The sequence below is a fragment of the Pristiophorus japonicus genome, chromosome 1 (genome assembly GCF_044704955.1).
Source record: "Pristiophorus japonicus isolate sPriJap1 chromosome 1, sPriJap1.hap1, whole genome shotgun sequence".
Classification (NCBI taxonomy): domain Eukaryota; kingdom Metazoa; phylum Chordata; class Chondrichthyes; family Pristiophoridae; genus Pristiophorus; species Pristiophorus japonicus.
The window spans coordinates 464,461,733-464,484,141 of record NC_091977.1 but is presented as its reverse complement, the minus strand read 5'-3'; the positions used below and the strand labels follow the sequence as shown (position 1 = coordinate 464,484,141).

General features: G+C 40.2%; 1 protein-coding gene across 4 annotated transcripts in view; it reads left to right on the top strand.

The window, feature by feature from the left end:
- The window catches only part of runx1t1 (RUNX1 partner transcriptional co-repressor 1), a 269,855-nt gene that overhangs the window by 166,247 nt on the left and 81,199 nt on the right, over window positions 1–22,409 (top strand). For 2 of the 4 annotated variants that reach the window (XM_070893869.1, XM_070893899.1), the window contains exon 1: window positions 13,433–14,195. The exons of 1 other annotated variant lie outside the window; for it this stretch is intronic. In XM_070893869.1, the coding sequence (XP_070749970.1) occupies window positions 14,168–14,195 (28 nt within the window). In that variant the 5' untranslated portion in view covers window positions 13,433–14,167. Of the gene's footprint in view, window positions 1–13,432; window positions 14,196–18,119; window positions 18,309–22,409 lie in introns of those variants that run through there. One more of the 4 variants, XM_070893879.1, reaches the window with a different exon arrangement.

Sequence of the window (22,409 nt, the reverse complement as noted above, 5' to 3'; positions counted from 1 at the left end):
TCTCGGTTTAATTTTGTATATGTCCCCTTAAGTCTACTCACAGCATATGAGAAGTTTAAAGCCAACTGCAATATGCAACAAACCATGTCCCAGGTGAATTTGATGTAAAAGATGCAAGGACATTAAAACTGATTTTTGAAATGTAGGTTTAATTTAGTCAAATGTATGTAAGCCAATTATTTTTGTAACCATGTGTCAGTTATGAAAATTGAACAAATACCAAGTAGTGAAAGGGTATATAATGGCTGGATCTGGTCATTAAGCTGAATTAGATGATTGTCTAACTGTAATCTTCACAGAAAATATTAGGTATACTGGTTAACTCCCATAGTAAGAAAATATTACAAGAAAGAGAAGAACTGCATACCTATTGTATATTAAATTTGATACATGTGGCATACATTTCATTGAAAGCTCTTGGCCCAGATTTTCCGCTCTCCATGATGGCATATGCATAGGGCCGTCGTAACCCTTATAAAAGGCTCCACAAGTTTCGGGGTTTCCCCATGCACAAAACCCCAGAATTTGCGATCTGTCAAGGCTCACCTTGACAGAGCAAATGCACCGACCCAAAAATCACTTTCGCTGGCGCAGAGTTGGGCTACTACTGTTCAACTACTGCCCAGCAAATGCCCATGAAATCCTTACATCTGTTAAAAGCAGACATAGGGCTTACTTTCACCAGCGTATGATTTAATATAAATGTTTGATAAAAAAATCATACACACACATTTAAAATTTGTTTATGTAAATTTTGGCCCGGATTAAAATGTTTACAATTATTTTTCAAAAACTTAAATTGTAAATACTTAACTAAAGGGACTTTTAATTAAATTTGAAAATGGGAACATTTATTTTTATTCCAGTTGTGTAAATTATTTAATTATTTGGGGATTCCTCATATGCTTTTGGGGAATCCGTTTGTAAATGGAACCCCCATAAGCATATGAAGAATCCTCCTTTCTGATTGGATGACCTGGCCCATGTGATCCCAGGGACACTTCTGAACTGCCTGCATTCTTGGGATCCATGGGCCTTTACGCCAGCATACACCTGAAGGCCCAGGATCCGAAGTCCCCGAAGCCCGGGAACCAGCAGGTAGGTCCGGATTTTTTTATCAGGTCGCAGGCATACTTTGGATGTATGTCTCTGACTGCAAATTCTAGCCCATTATAAGTACCTTAAGTATTTGTTACTCTTGTAGGTAGTGCTGTGATGGGTATTTTAAATGTTAAAGGTGTGACATGCAACAGCTGCTATTAATACTTACAACATAATATCCTGAGAATATGCAATCTGTCCACCGGGATCCCATAAATTACTGAAAATGCTTTCTGAAGTGTTTTTAACTACCATTTTTTCTCAGTAACTAGAATTTCTAATAGCTAATATAAGGTGTAAACAAATTTAAAACAAATGAAAAATTATATACTTCACAATAATATGAATGCTCAGTGGCACTCTCGCCTCTGAGTCAGAAGGTTGTGGGTTCAAGTCCCACTCCAGGGACTTGAACATGAAAAAAACCGAGGCTGACACTCCAGTGCAGTGCTGAAGGAGGGCTGCACTGTCGGAGATGCCAACTTTCAGATGAGACGTTAAACCGAGGCTCCATATGCTCTCTCATGTGGACGAAAAAGATCCCATGGTACTATTTCGAAGAAGAGCAGCGGAGTTGTTGGCCGATATTTATCGCTCAATCAACATAACAAAAAAAAACAGATTATCTGGTCATTATCACATTGCTGTTTGTGGGAGTTTGCTTGTGAACAAATTGGCTGCCGCGTTTCCTACATTACAATAGTGACTACACTGTAAAAGTACTTCATTGGCTGTAAAGCGCTTTGAGACGTCCGATGGTCATGAAAGGCGCTATATAAATCCAAGTCTTTCTTTATCCATTGAATTCTCTTTTGTGTCTTTTACTTTCTTCATTCAAGTTTTTACTTGAAGGTCTCAATCTTTCCCAAAAGCCTGGGCTTGAACTTAATATTTTGCCCAAAGTTGTGACTCTGAGCTGTATTTAGATTGTGCAGCCTGAGCATGTGCAGTGCCCCTAATTTCCCAGAATACATTACTTCTTGGCCTTTCTTCCCAGTAGCCTTACTTCAAATAATTTTGTAAAACTAGATTTTCAAAAGCTTTATTGAAGTGAAATTTATATTGAATGTTTTTTTTTTAAAGTGTTTGTGTAATGCAAATAAAATCTGCAACACTATTTGTGAGTGAGAGGGAGAGAATAAGAAGATACTGACAGTACTTTAATTACATACCTGTTGTACGTTTTGTTATTTGTTTTATAAACTTTAAACGGTACAAAATCTGAGAGAGGGTTGAGAGATAGTGAAATCAGAGAAAAGAGAAGTCAGAATGAACAAACTTCGTTCATTTAATGTTACTTCAATTTTCAAAAATAGTTGAATTTTGAAACCAACTATTTATCTCCACTTGACAGTTAGAACACATCAATGCTAATTGCTTGCACCTGAGATACAGGGGGGAAAAAGTTCACACCACAACCCAGAGAAAACGGGACTGGGCAGTTAAAATTTTAAATTGCAGGAGGCAAGGACATCCACCTGAAACTGGCAGGATACTGTTTTACATATGCATAATTAGGCTCCAATTATATAATTTGGGCTTGACTACAATATTAACCGGAGGCTGAAGCAGGAAAGCAGTAGTGAATTCCCCACCAAGCCAAACCTTCTGAGAACTGGATCGAGGGCCAGAAGAGGCCCGGGTAAGTCTACATTTTTTATTCTTTTAAGGTTTCTTTGTGAGCCAGGAAGAACAGGAGTACTCCTCTGGGCCCCACAAAGAAAACTTGGGCCTTCCAAAACATCTCCCTATTCCCATGGCTACGATCACTACTCGACTTCCCAAACCACTCACCTGACTGTCAGGGACTGTTCTGCCATTTCCTCACCGGCAGACTCCTGCTTCCTGAATTCCTGTTCCTGCCCACCTGCCAGGCAATGCGTCCTGCTTGGTTAAGGTGGAAATTCAATCTACGTGGATAGTGGAAATGAGGCTCGGGAGCTAAAATCTCTTTGTCAGAAGCATCGCTCTGCATGACACTCGCTCCTGCCCCAACCCCCAACCCCGCAGCCCCCTCCCCCAGCACCTCCCAGTAACATCACTCCCAGTGAGTCTAATTTTCAATAGCTATGAGACAAAGAGAGTGAGAAATAAATATAGAAAGGCAACAGGCAGTATTTTTTCCATATTCTATTTTGATTTTCTTTTTTAATAAGTTGAATTTTGAAATCAAACAAGGCATCTTTGAGACAAATAGATAGAATGGGAGTATAGGAGGGGAAGGGGAAATCTTATTCAGGAGGGGTATCTGATCTCTCAGCACCCACCTTTTAAAATAATGTGGGGGAGAATGGATAGAGGATTAAGTCTGAGGTAGCAAAGGAGTAATGGGGAGAGGGTTAAGTTAGTTATTCAAAGAGGAACAAGTAAGGGTAGTTATGAAATTGAGAGGTTGGTAGGAATGGGATATGGAAAAATGAAAGGGTTGGGAATGTGATAGAAATGAGGGAATGGGAAGCACAAATGTTTTAGTGATGGGGAGGGAGTCACTGAGGAACACATTTTCCCTCGAGTCCCTAACCCCAAATAGAGTCTGCAGCTGTTGTCAGCACCTTTGCTGTGGCTCAGTGGGTAGCACGCTCACCTCTGAGTCAGAAGGTTGTGGGTTCAAGTCCCACTCCAGGAATTTGAACACATAAATCTAGGCTGACACTCCAATGCAGTACTGAGGGAGTGCTGCATTGTTGGAGGTGGGTCTTTTGGATGAGACGTTAAACCGAGGCCCCGTCTGCTCTCTCAGGTGGATGTAAATGATCCCATGGTACTATTTCGAAGAAGAGCAGGGGAGCTATCCATGGTGTCCTGGCCAATATCTATCCCTCAGTCAACATAATAAAAACAGTTTATCTGGTTATTATCAAAGTTGCTGATTGTGGGAGCTTGGTGTGCGCAAATTGGCTGCCAGAGAGAAACAGAATTTAAGAGGGAGAGAAGCAAATGAGAGAGACAGAAGCAGAAGAGGAGAGTAAAAGAGAATCAGCAACACAAAGTCATCAGAGATATATAAAAGAGTGTCTATATTCTCATATTTACCATGTGCAGTACCACGGAAAATCAACTAGTATATAAAAGTTATTTATAAAAGCATAGCTTAGAATTAGATTGTGACTCTTTACTTTCACTTAAGTAGTAATAGGACTTTCTATTATAAATATAAAATTGTTTTTTTAAATCATTGTTAGATTCACTGTTTATTTAATAAATTTACATAGTATTTAAAATTTCAAACAAAGTCTGATGTGATGCTGTGCTACTTATGAAGACTGGAAAAAGATCCGATGGAAAGATAGAAAAAATTTCACAAGCTTGAAAATAATTATAACATAGGGCTTGATTTTCATCATCCCAGGCCAAACCAAGACAAACAAAAGAATTATATTTTGGCACAAGATCATTGTGTGAGTTAGGATTGGCTTTGCTGTGATTGCCCTTCATGATCAGAATGCCTGTTGACACTCACTCTCTAGGCTCACACATGAAAAATGACCACTCCAGTAAGAAAGCAGAGGACAATTAATGTTCATGGGTTCATATCCCAGTTTCAGCAGAGGAGTGACTTGAAACTCATGGAATAATAAGGGTTCATTTTCTCATGGAACACAAATGTGGACACTCTGAAAAGGGAGGGTGAATGTGGTGCATATAGGTACCAACGATATAGATTAAAAAACGGCTTGAGGTCCTACGAGACGAATTTAGGGAGCTAGGAGCTAAATTAAAAAGGAGGACCTCAAAAGTAGTAATCTCGGGATTGCTACTAGTGCCACGTGCTAGTCAGAGTAGGAATCGCAGGATAGCTCAGATGAATACGTGGCTTGAGGAGTGGTGCAGAAGGGAGGGATTCAAATTCCTGGGACATTGACCTTGTTCTGGGGGAGGCGGGACCAGCACAAACCAGATGGTCTGCACCTGGGCAGGACCGCAACCAATGTCCTAGGGGGAGTGTTTGCTAGTGCTGTTGGGGAGGAGTTAAACTAACATGGCAGGGGGATGGGAACCTATGCAGGGAGACAGAGGGAAATAAAATGGAGGCAGAAGCAAAAGATAGAAAGGAGAATAGTAAAAGTGGAGGGCAGAGAAACCCAAGGCAAAAAACAAAAAGGGCCACATTACAGAAAAATTCTAAAGGGGCAAAGTGTGTCAAAAAGACAAGCCTGAAAGCTCTGTGCCTCAATGCTAGAAGTATTCGGAATAAGGTGGACGAATTAACTGCGCAGATAGCAGTTAACGGATATGATGTAATTGGCATCACGGAGACATGGCTCCAGGGTGACCAAGGCTGGGAACTCAACATCCAGGGGTATTCAACATTTAGGAAGGATAGGCAGAGAGGAAAAGGAGGCGGGGTGGCGTTGCTGGTTAAAGAGCAAATTAATGCAATAGTAAGGAGGGACACTAGCCTGGATGATGTGGAATCGGTATGGGTGGAGCTGCGGAATACCAAAGGGCAGAAAGCGCTCATGGGAGTTATGTACAGACCACCAAACAGTAGTAGTGAGGTTAGGGACAGCATCAAACAAGAAATAAGGGATGTGTGCAATAAAGGTGCAGCAGTTATCATGGGCGACTTTAATCTACATATTGATTGGGCTAACCAAACTGGTAGCAATGCGGAGGAGGAGGGTTTCCTGGAGTGCATTAGGGATGGTTTTCTTGACCAATATGTCGAGGAACCAACTAGAGGGCTGACCATCCTAGACTTGGTAATGTGTAATGAGAAGGGACTAATCAGCAATCTTGTTTGCGAGGCTCCTTAGGGAAGAGTGACCATAATATGGTTGAGTTCTTTATTAACATGGAGAGTGACAAAGTTAATTCGGAAACTAGGGTCCTGAACTTAAGGAAAGGTAACTTCGACGGTATGAGGTGTGAATTGGCTAGATTAGACTGGCAAAGGATACTTAAAGGATTGACGGTGGATAAGCAATGGCAAACATTTAAAGATCACACGGATGAACTTCAGCAATTGTACATCCCTGTCTGGAGTAAAAATAAAACGGGGAAGGTGGTTCAACCGTGGCTAACAAGGGAAATTAAGGATAGTGTTAAAACCAAGGAAGAGGCATATAAATTGGCTAGAAAAAGCAACAAACCTGAGGACTGGGAGAAATTTAGAATTCAACAGAGGAAGACTAAGGGTTGAATTAGGAGGGGGAAAATAGAGTATGAGAGGAAGCTTGCTGGGAACATAGAAACTGACTGCAAAAGCTTCTATAGATATGTGAAGAGAAAAAGATTAGAGAAGACAAACGTAGGTCCCTTGCAGTCGGATTCAGGTGAATTTATAACGGGGAACAAAGAAATGGCAGACCAATTGAACAAATATTTTGGTTCTGTCTTCACGAAGGAAGACACAAATAACCTTCCAAATGTACTAGGTGATAGTGAGTCTCGTGAGAAGGAGGAACTGAAGGATATCCTTATTAGGCGGGAAATTGTGTTTGGAAAATTAACGGTATTGAAGGCCGATAAATCCCCGGGGCCTGATAGTCTGCATCCCAGAGTACTTAAGGAAGTGGTCTAGAAACAGTGGATGCATTGGTGATCATTTTCCAACAGTCTATCGACTCTGGATCAGTTCCGATGGACTGGAGGGTAGCTAATGTAACACCACTTTTTAAAAAAGGAGAGAGAAAACGGATAATTATAGACCGGTTAGCCTGACATCATTAGTGGGGAAAATGTTGGAATCAATCATTAAGGATGAAATAGCAGCGCATTTGGAAAGCAGTGAGAGGATCGGTCCAAGTCAGCATGGATTTATGAAAGGGAAATCACGTTGACGAATCTTCTGGAATTTTTTGAGGCTGTAACTAGCAGAGTGGACAAGGGAGAACCAGTGGATATGGTGTATTTGGACTTTCAAAGGCTTTTGACAAGGTCCCGCACAAGAGATTGGTGTGCAAAATCAAAGCACATGGTATTGGGGGTAATGTACTGACGTGGATAGAGAACTGGTTGGCAGATAGGAAGCAGAGAGTCGGGATAAATGGGTCCTTTTCAGAATGGTAGGCAGTGACTAGTGGAGTGCCGCAGGGCTCATTGCTGGGACCCCAGCTCTTTATAATATACATGAACGATTTAGCTGAAGGAATTGAGTGTAATATCTCCAAGTTTGCAGATGACACTAAACTGGGTGGTGGTGTGAGCTGTGAGGAGGATGCTAAGAGGCTGCAGGGTGACTTGGACAGGTTTGGTGAGTGGGCAAATGCAGTATAATGTGGATAAATGTGAGGTTATCCATTTTGGGGGCAAAAACACGAAGGCAGAATATTATCTGAATGGCAGCAGATTAGGAAAAGGGGAGGTGCAACAAGACCTGGGTGTCATGGTTCATCAGTCATTGAAAGTGGGCATGCAGGTACAGCAGGTGGTGAAGAAGGCAAATGGTATGTTGGCCTTCATAGCTAGGGGATTTGAGTATAGGATAGGGAGGTCTTACTGCAGTTGTACAGGGCCTTGGTGAGGCCTCACCTGGAATATTGTGTTCAGTTTTGGTCTCCCAATCTGAGGAAGGACGTTCTTGCTATTGAGGGAGTGCAGCAAAGGTTCACCAGACTGATTCCAGGGATGGCTGGACTGACGTATGAGGAGAGACTGGATCAACTGGGCCTTTATTCACTGGAGTTTAGAAGGATGGGAGGGGATCTCATAGAAACGTAGAAGATTCTGACGGGACTGGACAGGATAGATGCGGGAAGAATGTTCCCGATGTTGGGGAAGTCCAGAACCAGGGGACATAGTCTTAGGATAAAGGATAGGCCATTTAGGACTGAGATGAGGAGAAACTTCTTCACTCAGAGAGTTGTTAACCTGTGGAATTCCCTGCCGCAGAGAGTTGTTGATGCCAGTTCATTGGATATATTCAAGAGGGAGTTAGATATGGCCCTTACGGCTAAAGGGATGAAGGGGTATGGAGAGAAAGCAGGAAAGGTGCACTGAGGGAATGACCAGCCATGATCTTATCGAATGGCGGTGCAGGCTCGAAGGACCGAATGGCCTACTCCTGCACTATTTTCTATGTTTCTCTGTTTCTTTGTTTCTATGTTCTCTTAGCCCACAAAGAATCCACAACACTAATTTTTAAAACGCAGCCAGTTCTCCTGACGTTCTGTCCTACATTTCTCCTTTAATCACCTTGCCTAGATTTCAAGGCTAGGGCAGACACTCTTGAAGGTATTTAGAGCTGGGATTCGGCCTTGAGAGTTATGTAAGATACGAGAGCTAAAATACTCTGTGATGGCATTCCTCACATATAAACTTTCCAGCAAGGATCATTGGACCGCAACTGGGAGCAGGAATTGTGACTGATGGCTCCCCTTCCCTAGACCAGTGACCATTGGATTACCACTACCCATACTACTATCCTGGTTGAAATAAATTAACTCAGCACCAAGCAGGGATTGAACCTGGGACCTTCCACATTGGTAACTATAAGTCAGAAGGGTATCCATGCCTGAATGCATCAACCTAAATTGCTGCTTAGAGTATTTCCCATATGACAGCTGGACAGAAACGAAAGCTGCCTAAAATAAAATCCTCTGTACTCTAGGTGTAGCAAGATCATAGAATCATAGAATCATAGAAGATTATGGCATAGAAGGAGTCCATTCGCCCATCGTGTCTGTGTCAGCCGAAAAAGAGCTATTCGGCCTAATCCCACTTTCCAGCTCTTGGTCCATAGCCTTTCAGGTTACAGCACTTCAAGTGTATGTCCAAGTACTTTTTAAATGCAATGAGGGTTTCTGCCTCTACCACTCTTTCAAGCAGTAAGTTCCAGATCGTAAATGTGTTTGTTATAAATGTGTTTACAATTTCACTCAAACTAATACCACAGAGGAAAAATTCTCATAGAAACATAGAAACATAGAAATGAGGTGCAGGAGCAGGCCATTCAGCCCTTCGAGCCTATACCGCCATTCAATAAGATCATGGCTGATCATTCAACCTCAGTACCCCTTTCCTGCTTTCTCGCCATACCCTTTGATCCCTTTGGCCGTAAGTGCCATATCTAACTCCCTTTTGAATATATCCAACAAATTGGCCTCAACAACTTTCTGCGGCAGAGAATTCCATAGATTAAACACTCTCTGAGTGAAGAAGTTTCTCCTCATCTCGGTCCTAAATGACTTACCGCTTATTCTTAGACTGTGATCCTTGGTTCTGGAACTCCCCAGCAACAGGAACATTCTTCCTGCCTCTAACCTGTCCAATCCCATCAGAACTTTATATGTTTCTCTGAGATCCCCTCTCATTCTTCTAAACTCCAGTGGCTACAAGCCCAGTTGATCCAGTCTCTCCTCATATGTCAGTCCAGCCATCCCAGGAATCAATCTGGTGAACCTTCACTGTACATCCTCAATCACAAGAACGTCCTTCCTCAGATTAGGAGACCAAAACTGAACACAATATTCCAGGTGTGGCCTCACCAAGGCTCTGTACAACTGCAGTAAGACCTCCCTACTCCTATACTCCAATCCTCTAGCTATGAAGGCCAACATGCCATTTGCCTTCTTCACCGCCTGCTGTACCTGCATGCCAAACTTCAATGACTGATGTACCATGACACCTAGGTCTCATTGCACCTCTGCTTTTCCGAATCTGTCACCATTCAGATAATATTCTGTCTTCCTGTTTTTGCCACCAAAGTGGATAACCTCACATTTATTCACATTATACTGCATCTGCCATGTATTTGCCCACTCACCTAACCTGTCCAAGTCACCCTGCAGCCTCTTAGTATCCTCCACTTAGCTCACACCAAACCCAGGTTAGTGTCATCTGCAAACTTGGAGATATTACTCTCAATTCCTTCATCTAAATCATTGATATATATTGTAAAGAGCTGGGGTCCCAGCACTGAACCTGCGGCTCCCCACTAGTCACTGCCTGCCATTCTGAAAAGGACCCGTTCATTTCCGACTCTCAGCTTCCTGTCTGCCAACCAGTTCTCTATCCACATCAGTGCTTTACCCCCAAAACCATGTGTTTTAATTTTGCACACCAATCTCTTGTGTGGGACCTTGTCAAAAGCCTTTTGAAATTCCAAATACACCACATCCACTGGTTCTCCCTTGTCCACTCTACTAGTTACATCCTCAAAAAATTCTAGGAATTTTGTCAAGCATGATTTCTCCTTCATAAATCCATGCTGACGAGGACCGATCCTGTTACTGCTTTCCAAATGCGCTGCTATTTCATCTTTAATAATTGATTCCAACATTTTCCACCACTGATGTCAGGCTAACTGGTCTATAATTTTGTTTTCTCTCTCCCTCCTTTTTTAAAAAATGGTGTTACATTAGCTACCCTCCAGACCATAGGAACTGATCCAGAGTCAATAGAGTGTTGGAAAATGATCACCAATTCATCCACTATTTCTAGGGCCACTTCCTTAAGTACTCTGGGATGCAGCCTATCAGGCCCTGGGGATTTATCGGACTTCAATCCCATCAATTTCCCTAACACAATTTCCTGACTAATAAGGATTTCCTTCAGTTCCTCCTTTTTGCTAGACCCTCGAACCCCTAGTATTTCCGGAAGGTTATCTGTGTCTTCCTTAGTGAAGACAGTTCCAAAGTATTTGTTCAATTGGTCTGCCATTTCTTTGTTCCCCATTATAAATTCACCTGATTCTGTCTGCAAAGGACCTACGTTGGTCTTCACTAAACCTTTTCTCTTCACTTATCTACAGAAGCTTTTGCAGTCAGTTTTTATGTTCCCTGCAAGTTTCCTCTCATACTCTATTTTGCCCCTCCTACTTAAACCCTTTGTCCTCCTCTGCTGAATTCTAAATTTCTCCCAGTCCTCAGGTTTGCTGCTTTTTCTGGCCAATTTATATGCCTCTTCCTTGGATTTAACACTATCCTTAATTTCCCTTCTTAGCCACGATTGAGCTACCTTCCCCGTTTTATTTTTACTCCAGACAGGGATGTATAATTGTTGAAGTTCATCCATGTAATCTATAAATGTCTACCATTGCCTATCCACTGTCAACCCTTTAAGTATCATTTTCCAGTCTATCCTAGTCAATTCACGGTCTCATACCATCGAAGTTACCTTTCCTTAAGTTCAGGACCTTTTATTATTAGCCAATTCTCCATCGCTATAATAGTCCCTATTAATGTTTAACAGATTTTTGCTTTTTGAAATATTTTTTATTCTAAATAAAGTATTCAATCAGTAACTAGAATACCATGTTTATCTGATTCATAAAAGGAGATGTATAATTAACGCGACTTATGCAACATTTCCCATTTATATAACAAAACTATATTCTGTAACTATTCATTAAAAATTCTCAATTTTGAAAGTTTAAATGAGTGATTATTTAGTATTGTAGCAAATATGTTACATCAGAATGTGTTAGGTCATAGGTTTATCATCATAGGCAGTCCCTCGGAATCAAGGAAGACTTGCTTCCACTCTTAGAATGAGTCCTTAGGTGGCTGAACAGTCCAATACGAGAGCCACAGTCCCTGCCACATATGAGACAGATAGTCATTGAGGGTATGGGAGGGTAAGGGAGGTTTGCCACACATTCTTTCTGTTGCCTGCGTAGATTATAAAACAAAAGTCTGCTGTTTTATACCAAGAGGTATGATATAATAAAATGCATCCTATATTCACGGCATGTTATTGCAATGTGATGGCAACCAAACTGTTTAGAAGTGGCAGCTGTATATTCATCATAAAGCAAATGTTAAATTATTCACTTTCAACATTCCCTACTTGTATACGAGCAGTAAAAAACAGCACCAACTCTCTGTTTATATGCCACTCTTTCTTTGAAATACTGTTCTTACAACCATAGACAATTAATTATAATTCACGCTGCTTCATAAGTATTAAAAAATCTTTAATGAGTATTATGGGATAGAAATTCATCTTGGGTGGTAGTGCAAGACAAACGGTAGTGCTTTGGCTGCCCGTTAAATGCCCTGCTCAATATTCAGTTCTTTGAAATCAATGGAACTGAACATCGGGCAGGGAGCAGAATGCAGTCTGTACCATCCCATCTGTTTTACACTAACTTCTGGGACAAATTTATACCTCTATGTTTTTTTGTGCTCGGTGGGTAGCACTCTCGTCTCTGAGTCAGAAGGTTGTGTGTTCAAGGCCCACTCCAGAGACTTGAGCACAAAAATCTATACTACAAAACCACTGCCATACTGAGGAAATGCTGCACTGTCAGAATTGCCGTCTTTCAGATGAGACGTTAATCCGAGGCCCTGTCTGCTCTCTTAGTGGACGTAAAAGATCTTATGACACTATTTTGAAGAAAAGCAGAGTTATCACCGGTGTCCTGGCCAATATTTATCCCGCAAAAAATCGATTATCTGGTCATTATCACATTGCTCTTTGTAGGAGCTTACTGTGTGCAAATTGGCTGACACGTTTCCTACATTACAACAGTGACTACACTTTAAAAAGTACATCATTGGCTGTAAAGCACTTTGGGGGTCGTGAAAGGCGCTCTATAATTGCAAGTCTTTCTTTCTTTGTTTATTGAATATAATTTATTAATGCACAGTGCAATTTAAAATTGCTATTTTATTTGGAAGGTACCACCAATGTGCATCAAGAGCAGGGGACATAACACTTTCAAAGTATCTGCATAACATAAAGAGTATTGTCCCTTCAGGGCTTTAAGGCAGGTACAGTCAGTGGCAGGCTGCAGTTGAGCCGGGGTGTTGCCCCATGTGCTGTGAATAGTGTGTAGATGGCTCCGAGTTGGCAGCAACGGGTGTTATTTTCTTGTTGTTTTGGGGAACGTGCTGCTGTTGTTTGGAGCAGGTGGCAGAGCCCAGCAGGTGGGGATTGAGCGCCTGGATCTACGAGGGCAACGGCTTCCCCTGACAGGCGAGGCGAGCGGTACATCCTGTGTGCAGACACTCGCTTAGGGCAACAAACCAGGCGCTCCCTCCCTCCCTCCACCACCCGAGCTGTGGCCCTTCCAACTGAACGACTAAAGCAGTATCAGCTTTTATAGTGAATGCACCCTGGTGAAATCCTTCGTCTGGTCCATGTAGTCGAGGTACGGTGCAAATAACGTGCATATTACACAGAGGAGCAAAATGTATTAAATGCGATTGGGGTCAGTTGAACTTTCACGTGTTAAAACCGTACATTGTATTTTGCATGCAAAAAATTCGGAACGGAAAATGTAGCAGCTGTGTTTCGTATGGTGTGGCTAGTTGAATGTTATGAGAGAAAAAAACCTAACAGACTGGAAATAAGCCAGCAGAAGGGGGATTATGATGCAGATCTCAGAGTAGCTGGATTCTGGAAGTCCCGTTTTAATAGCAGATCGCGATAAGACCCAGGGAGAGAAGCCAGGAGCTGTGGGCTGGAGCAGATGGCAGAGAAGGAAAGTGTTTGAGCCGAGCCCGAATGCAGCAGCAGCAGCAGCCGCAGCCTTTCCCTCTGAGCTCTCGGCAGCCGGGCTTGGGAAAGCATCACCAGGGATCAAGCGGCACACAGCCCTCAGAAAGAGAGAGTGCGAGAGCAAGAGACACTCTGCCAGTTTATTGTTAACATACACTTGACCTCCTGACCCCTTCACGACACAGATGTCTGCTCTACCTCTTTCAACTCCCCCTGGCTAAACCCCACCCACCCCGCACCTGGGGAGCGAGTGAGCAGCTCCAGAGCCAGGCTGCTCTGCAGGCGGGACTCTCTGCATTACAAGCGCTCGCTGCTCACCACAGTATCTCCGGCCGTGCACATCCATGGAGGGCGGCTGCCTGGAGTTTGTCTTCTGATCTGACATCGTGACGATCGATCCTGGTGGTCTGCAAACATCCAAAGGAGGCAACTCGTTTGTATTTTTTTAAAAAAGCAAAACTTTTTTTCTTTCCCCCCCCCTCTCCCCCCCCTTGACCCTGAAGTTTGCAATAGTCCTTCTTGCTTGGGGAGATCAGAAGTTTTCAGCTTTTTCTTCAGTTGGTGCTGAGTTTTACGTGTGGACGGATCTGCTTGGCTGCAGGGAGGAACTTGCATTTTTTTCTCTCTTACTTGTTTTGTGGCCGAGGTCTGGAACTTCTATAACTTAATAAATAGGCGAATGGTTGGAATCTCTGGATCTTATCAACGTAAGTGTGGTTCGCAGCATTTGCCTTCCTATTGCTGATATTTTCCCCCGGTGTTCAGTGCTTCTCAGAGCATTTAATCAGCAAGTTATTAGTTAAACCGGTGCAATAGTAGCGACGCTATGGTCTTTTGAGCTGTGACAGTTCTTTCATCATCATTTCTTTTGGCAAATTGTATAAATCTGATTTAATGTATGCGTTCAGTGTTTGTAAATTCACACCATTGACCCTGTTATTTGAAGAGGGACATTAAACACGAGACATGCTGGTTACTGTTAAAATTATAATGCAAGCTATTAATAAAGCTTACACATTGTATAGCGTGAACAGGATTGTGCACTTTTAGATTAATCACTATTTAATAATTGGGGTTTTCACTTGACCTTCGTCCTTCTGTCAAAACAATTGTCTCATTCATATTTGAATTTTCTAAATATTTCCTTACTTGGAAGTATGATGAAATATGATGTATGAATCATCAATTAATTCGTTTGATCTTTCTAGTGATTTGATTTGATCTATTAACTAGTACTTAACTTTCTTGTCGATCGGCTTTTGTTGGTCTATTTTCAGCACTTAATCCTGTTATCTAGGAAGCCTTACATCTGGCTTCGTTTTGGAACGGCTACAATTATGTGATATAGTATTAAGAGAAAGGGGCAAGAGGGGAAATGGCTCCACCTGGAGAGTGAGTTGCAGGGCAGTCAGCTCTGACCACCCTTTCCTGTCAAATCTTGTTTTCCCCTTACACAGGAGATGCATTCTAAATGCAGAGCGTTCAATGCAAAGCCCAATTCATTAAGATTCTTAGTGACTGCATCACTTGTGAGCAGCTCAAACTGAAAGAAAGTTAGCATCTGCAGTTTTGCATTTGAAAACATTAGCTGTCACAATTGTCAGTTTCATCTTTTGATTCACTTTGATGATTTTCCCAATGCAGTTCATTAATGGAGATCTTGCAGTTGTTAAATGGAAGGTTAATATATTGTTTGGAGCTTTGGATTTCAATTAAAAAGCTTGGTCTTTGTTCTGTGGGAACTTGTCATGTGCTGTGATCAAGATGCCTTATCAGTTAAATAAAAGGTGACTTAGAACTTGCACGTTGGGGAGGCTAGTTCTCATGAGCGCTAGCAGGAGATACATGTGGATTAACAATTGATGTTTGTGGTTTGGCAAAATGTGACCATTAGTTTGTACAAATTCATGAGCATATTTTTATTAATGTATATCAGATCTGTCCAACTGTTATTTACACTTTACTAGAAGCATCATAACATTTAAGATAGAGAATACTTATTTTGAAATTCACAACTAGTTGCATATTCAACCGTTTCCTTTAAAAGGCTTCTTTTTTGTTTGGCTTAATCAAAACCTTGCTTAAATTAACTCCAGTTCCTTTGTTAATAAGAACATGTTTATTAATTTTCTTTTTGGGTGGCTATGATACTGGAATTCCTTTTTATGTACAAATACATTTTGGGGGGTTTGGGGTAAAGGAGCCTATTTCCCACCTGTCGCATCCAGAAACATTGTAGCGAAGTTTGTTTTTGGTTTTTTGGTGATAAAATAATTGCTGGCCATAGGGACAAGAAAATAGTACAGAGTTTTATTCCTACAATAAATTATCACTTAACTGTTCAATGTCAGGAAACAATTGCATATAGGACACACATCTTAACCCATCGGCAGTGGTCCTTTAATGATCTTTCTTTCATCAGTGTGAGACATTTGTGAAAGAAGTTTCACACTACACTACCATTGCAGGAGAGCTTGCTTTTGTCTTATCTGTAGTTTATTCCAAATTTATGAATTAAATAGAACTTTTTTAAATGATCAATTTCAATAGTTAGTGCACCATGCACTATTGGAGAAATACATTACAACATTGAGATTTCTCCACTTTGAGGGAGAAACTATAATTTCTTCTTCCTGCATGGCATTTTGGATCCAATGACATGACTGTAGTTTGTTGGAACTCCAGCTATGCCATATAACACAGAACAGAATTTTGATGTATATAAATACTGCATGTTATGAGCCAGTGCAGAGTACAATGATGTCATTGGTCCAGAATTTACTACAGGAAGAAGGAACAGCATCCCCTAGTGAGAATAATGTTGGAAGTAGTACTCCTTCAGAACACCACAATATAGCATTTGATCCAGGATTATATTTGTGAAAATACTATTTGGCATTTCCCATTTTATAAAAAAGGTATCTCTTCAACAGATTCTCACAACATCAATAGCTACATAGGTTTGTAATCATTAAGGAATCTGTGAAGTGGATCTAGTATGCAAAAATTTGAGTTATAATCAAGAAATAGCACATGCGCAGAAATTAAAATTCAATTTTGCTTAAGCTTTAATAATAATGACATGCTATTGTAAATTTTAACTAATTTTCATATTTATACTTCTATAAAATAAGGAAAGAGTATGTTTTCTGCGTCCAAAGGTTGTGAGTTCAAGTCCCACTCCAGGGACTTGAGCATATAAATCTAGGCTGACATGCCAGTGCAGTGCTGAGGGAGGGCTGCACCGTCAGAGGTGCCGTCTTTCGAATGGGACGTTAAACCGAGGCCTCGTCTGCTTTCTCAGGTGGATATAAAAGATCCCATGGCACTATTTTGAAGAAGAGCAGGGGAGTTATCCCCGGTGTCCTGGCCAATCAACATCACAAAAACAGATTATCTGGTCATTATCACATTGCTGTTTGTTCGAGCATGCTGTGTGCAAATTGGCTGCCCCGTTTCCCACATTACAACAGTGACTAAACTCCAAATGTACTTCATTGGCTGTACAGTACTTTGAGACGTCCTGTGGTCGTGAAAGGCGCTACATAAATGCAAGTCCTTCTAAGTGATTAAAATAGACTGCGAAAATTATTTTAATATCACTACATATTTTTAATTTGTTTTATATGCCTTACTAACGTCACATTGGTTAGGTGTGAGTTTGGTGGTCATTTAATTGAGGAAACATCAGTTCAATTTGTTGTGGGTAATTGTAAGTGTTGAGTAGGGTTATTTACATAGTGTTCAAACAGAGCAAGACACTTTGCCCAACTTCAGTAGCCATCTGTAAGTGTAGAGGGCTTGCACCTGTCAGTCCACACTAATTATAGATTAGGGTCAAAGAAATGAAATATGAGCAGTTGCTGTAGATGATTACTCCAACTCTTCTGGAAAATGATTATTTGCGATGTGCATGTTTGTTTTAAACAAAAAAAAACACTGGCCATATGATAACTATGTTAATTTTTTTAATGCTCATTGCATTTTGAGGTTAATGTTTTTGGCAATACATGCAAAAGCTGCTTATAATAAAAGCTGCTACTGTAATCCTAAAACTCAAGGAAATCATTTGTCTAGGGAAAAGCTGTTCTCACAAGGTCACTTTTTTCAGTTGAATATTATTTTAGTCTGTCGTGTCCACAGTCATATCAATGAGCCTTCCATGTTATTGGATTAGTTGAGGATTTGTGACAGACCCCTTTTATCTGCCATATTCATAGTGGTGCCAAGCTTTTCATCAGCTCCTTTTTTTATTACAGTTCTGCTTTTCCACTCACATTATGGCAATGTGCTCTCACAATTTGAGCGGCTTTCCACCAGGTGACAGGTGTCCTGCCCGGCTGCAGTTGGCCGGGAGTCCATTTTCTGTAATCCTCAGTCCGTGTTTTCCCTTTGAGTTGCCAATTAACTTCTCACACACCCTCTGTTTATTTTCCTGGATCCATCTGGGCTGAGCTGATATTGTAATCACTCTAATGCACATTGCCTTCCCTTCACACACAATGTGCCATCATGACGAGCCTTTTATTTTAGATAAGCCGAGGAAGTGTGTTTAATGAATACAAACCCGTTGTGCTGGTGTGCACTCTGCCAGAAGGTAATCTCCATGAATAGGTGCTTTCAGTATTTGGAGGAGATGCATAAGTCGATAAGGCTGGGAGTGAAGATGTAACCTGTTATCTGCTGCTCCTCTTGCTGGCAGTGAATTTACATTTAAAGATTAACACTGAAGAAAAGCTGCCTTTTGACAAGGTTAGGTATCATTCCTGGTCTTGACAGTATCTGACATCACCTAAACCATTTCTGCAGGACTTCTAAAGGTGAGATTACCAGAGTCGTTATCTTTAATTGGGTTTAGCATGCCATCTCGGACTGCTTTCTATAGTGTAGAACTAAGTACTGGGAGATGATAATGGAGAACAAAGGATTATTTATTGATGTGGCTTTATAACCATTAGAATACTAAAGAATATGGTCAGGGTAATGACTTGATTTGCTATTTCATTATGTGTAAATTGCCTGAAAATAGTCTTGCCTCTCACAGAAAAACCAATAAAGCTCTTGAATGAAGAGGCAGAAAGCCTTTGTCTTTTATTTTTGATGGCATACATTTGATAGCACTCGCTCTCTTATGTTGTCTGCAAGAGAAGCTGAAGAGACCAGTGTGGTTTTGTTTAAATATAGGTAATGGTGCGCTAACACCATACAACACATGTAAAAATGTTCATATCCCTGGATGTATTCCAATTCAACAAATAGAATGAAATAAAGCTTAGTCGAGATTTGTTTTTTGCATGGACTAAGTATTTTTATTTTAGGGAAGAATTACAACTAGTCAATATGTCAAGACAATAGAAACCATTATTTACTTCTGAGCATATTGACATTTTGTGTTTGTGACTGGCTTGGTGTGTGATGAGATATTTTAGGATCTCACTGGTTACAGTACACAAATATTGCTGTAACTGACCTTTATGTCCTTAGATGTTTGCAGATTCTTCCTAGGGGGTTATTATTTAAACAAGGGTATTACATTACACAAGATGCAAATATGTGGTCTTGTAACAATTTAAAGCTTCTTTAATCATTCCTTGTATTTTATTATGCAATAAAAGTGAAGATGGAAATTTGAAGCCTAATGTAATACTGGCCTGTCTGAATCATGTGTCTTGTAATTGTTGGTATGCGGGCGACTTTTAAGAATGTTCGAGACTGAGGTTTGTATGATTTTCATGAAATTGTTTCGCTTCTGTTTGATCAGCAGGTGCTGCTGAGATGAAAGCCATGTGCAAATTATTTCAAGGGTAAAAAGTGTCGATTGAAAATGAATGTGATAAAAGAAAGAGCAATCCGTTTACTGTTTTCAATTTGTGCAAAGTTTGAAGAGCTATTCTGCTAAACTGCCACATCTGTTCCATTTTGAATATTGCAGTACATTCCCCCTATAAATAAAGGGCTTTTTATTGGTCTAAATAGCCTGAGTTTTCAAAATGACCAAAAATATATCCTGGAGAATCTTGATAGTAATTTGTTTCCCCAAGGTATTTTGCTTTTACCAATTATTAATAATTATGGAGAGAATCTGAAGGTGATGGCAGCACTTTTTAAAAAAAAAAGCACAATATGCTTCTGTAATTTGTTTGAAATAATGCATTTAACTGTATGCCAATACTGAGGCTGAAAGTAGGCACCTGGATTATTTATTTATTTGGTTTGGTTTATAAAGTGGCATACTTTCCAGCTTTAAAATGGATTCTACTTTTGATGTACCTTATTGGAAGCATATGAGCAGCATGTGTCTTACAGCATTCACCTACTGTATCTTTACACAATTTTATTGAATTTCATGACTTGGTGCAAATAGGGCTGAGAGTAAATGCAGTTGACTCTGAAATCTAATTTCCCAAACAAGCATTATAGGTTCTCCGTTCTCTTCTGCAGTTTAGTAAATACAGTCTTAATTTCCACCTTTTTGAATAGCTTGTAAATTCTGTAATAACACACACTTTCTCATTTAATAATAAATCTATATTAAAATTTCAGCATTTTCACATTCACAAAGTTTGCACACACCTTTATTCGGCGATACAAAAAAACTTTTTCTTTTAGAAATAAAGAGAAATATGTGGGGGGAGGTGTTGAAAGGTGATGAGGGTGGGTAAAACATGTTAATAGCTTAACCCACTATGTGATAAATTAATTCTGAAAAGTAAATGTCCTCTAATATAGCAAACCCCACTGAGCTGGAGGGCACTTGCTGAAGAATTGCCTAGGTAGTTTGCTGCTGAGTCCACTGATTGCATTAGTAATGCAGTTTAAAATAATCATCACAAGAATGAACTGTACAGGTACAATTAAAATACTTGTAGAAATATTCTGAAAGGAGGAGGAAGGTTTGGTGGGATCCATCAGACCAAAGCAATATAAAGAAAAATTACAATATATTAGTGTTTAATTGTTATTGAGTTGCCTGAAGGCTTTTTAAAACTTGGTTTGCTACATTGCTTTCATGGTCAGACGCTCAGCAGATGAAATCAAAAAATCATGTTTGCAGCTGGGCAATTACAATGGTGCCCAAGATCTGTGACTATTGAGCATGAACGCAGATGCCTTCAAAGTTATATTTTCTTGCATGTGGAGGTTGTTGGCATGAAACAGATGCCTTCATTTTTTTTTGAGAAGTCAGCCTGTGGATATAATTGGTTCTCTCTTCCCATCCTCCAGGGAGAGTCTCTCACAGATGAAATCAGATGAGAAAAATTTTGCACAAAGCAAACGTATTCATGGTTTAAGCACCCTGTGCTGCAGACACAGTCAATGACTAGATTCCTCATATTTATGGAACAAGCAATAGCAGTGTGTGTACAATTTTTTTCAATGTTATTCCTGTAATAAAAAAATCAATTTGGTGTTACTGTAGCTAATATGTATATGCATCTGAACTAAATTGTGTATATATAATAGTGTGGATGGTTTTAAAGCCCTTGTCTGATAAAGCAAAGCTTTTCCAAAATGAGTACATTTTAGCATATGGTTGGAATCAATCAAAAAATATCTTGTGTGTGCACAACTGATTACATTACCATCTGTCATTAAAAAGTCCTCAGTTGGCATCTTTTTTTTACATAATGTCAGAGCCACAAAACCATTTTATGGAAAAAATACAATGATAGGCTGTTTCTTTATAGTAAGGGAAACTTGGGCTTGGATCACGGATAAACATATGGTTTTCATCATTTCACGAGCTGGTAAGAAAAATGGTGCTGCTGTTTTATGTTAGAATGATAACATTTCAATTTGCACCATTTTCTGACTAATATCTAGTCCATTTTATGGCCTACAGTATTTAAATTTTTATATTTCAACATATTAAAGTAAGAATCTAGGGGGTGAAATTCCACAGGTTGATCATTTTAGTGGAAAATGCCGGCATTTCCTGTTTTGTGCTCACACAAACTTTTTTGGTAAAATTATTGGCAGCAGGCATTCATTCCCTTAGTTGTTTACTACAGTTTGGCAATTCCACAAGTAATTTGTGCGACATTTAAATTGTAACTGTATCTACTTTGAAGCAATTTGGCAATCTATTTTTGTTCCTTGTGCTCTCCTTTGCATTGTGGGCTGGATATCAGAATGCTGGCAGCAGCATTGAAACAACTGAACATTACATTGCTCAGAATTTGTCATTAAATTGATAACTTTTGTCCCCTGGATGTTTCCCACGTGAGATGCTGTACTTTTCACAATACACAGAAAAAAACATTTCTTGAGATGTTACTTTGTGTGGCCAGGGCCAGACAATAGAATCATAGAATTTGCAGCCCAGAAAGAATCCATTCAACCTGTTGCTTCTGTGTTGTTACTACTGCATTGGAGCTATTTACTCCAATCCTGTTTTTTCTGCTCTATCTCCATTATGTTTTATATTCTTCATTGATTTTTCCAAAACCAGGTTGTAGAATGTGATATTATCTGCCTCAAAAGTGGTAATACACCTCTGCATGAAAAAAATACCTAACATTCCTCTTTCTTCTAGTGATAATGCTCAGTTTATGCCCTCTTGTTAAAGAAAGGGAAAATTTGCATTTAGATACCACCTTTCATGTTCTCAGGACATCCCAAATTGCTTTCGACAAATACAATCATTGTTATGTACTCAACCATACAAACCAATGTGTACACAGCAAGGTCCCACTAACAGAAAATGAATGAGTGACAAGATAATCTGTTTTTGGCTGAGGGAGGAATGTTGGCTAGGACACTAGGACAATCCCTGTCCTCCTTCAAATAGTACTTGGAATCTTTTATGCTTACCTGAGTAGGCAAATAAGACTTTGATTTAAGGTCTAATCTGCAAGACAGCACTTCCACATGACTGCACTGAAGTGTGAGCCTAGATTATAATGAGGGCTTGAATCCAC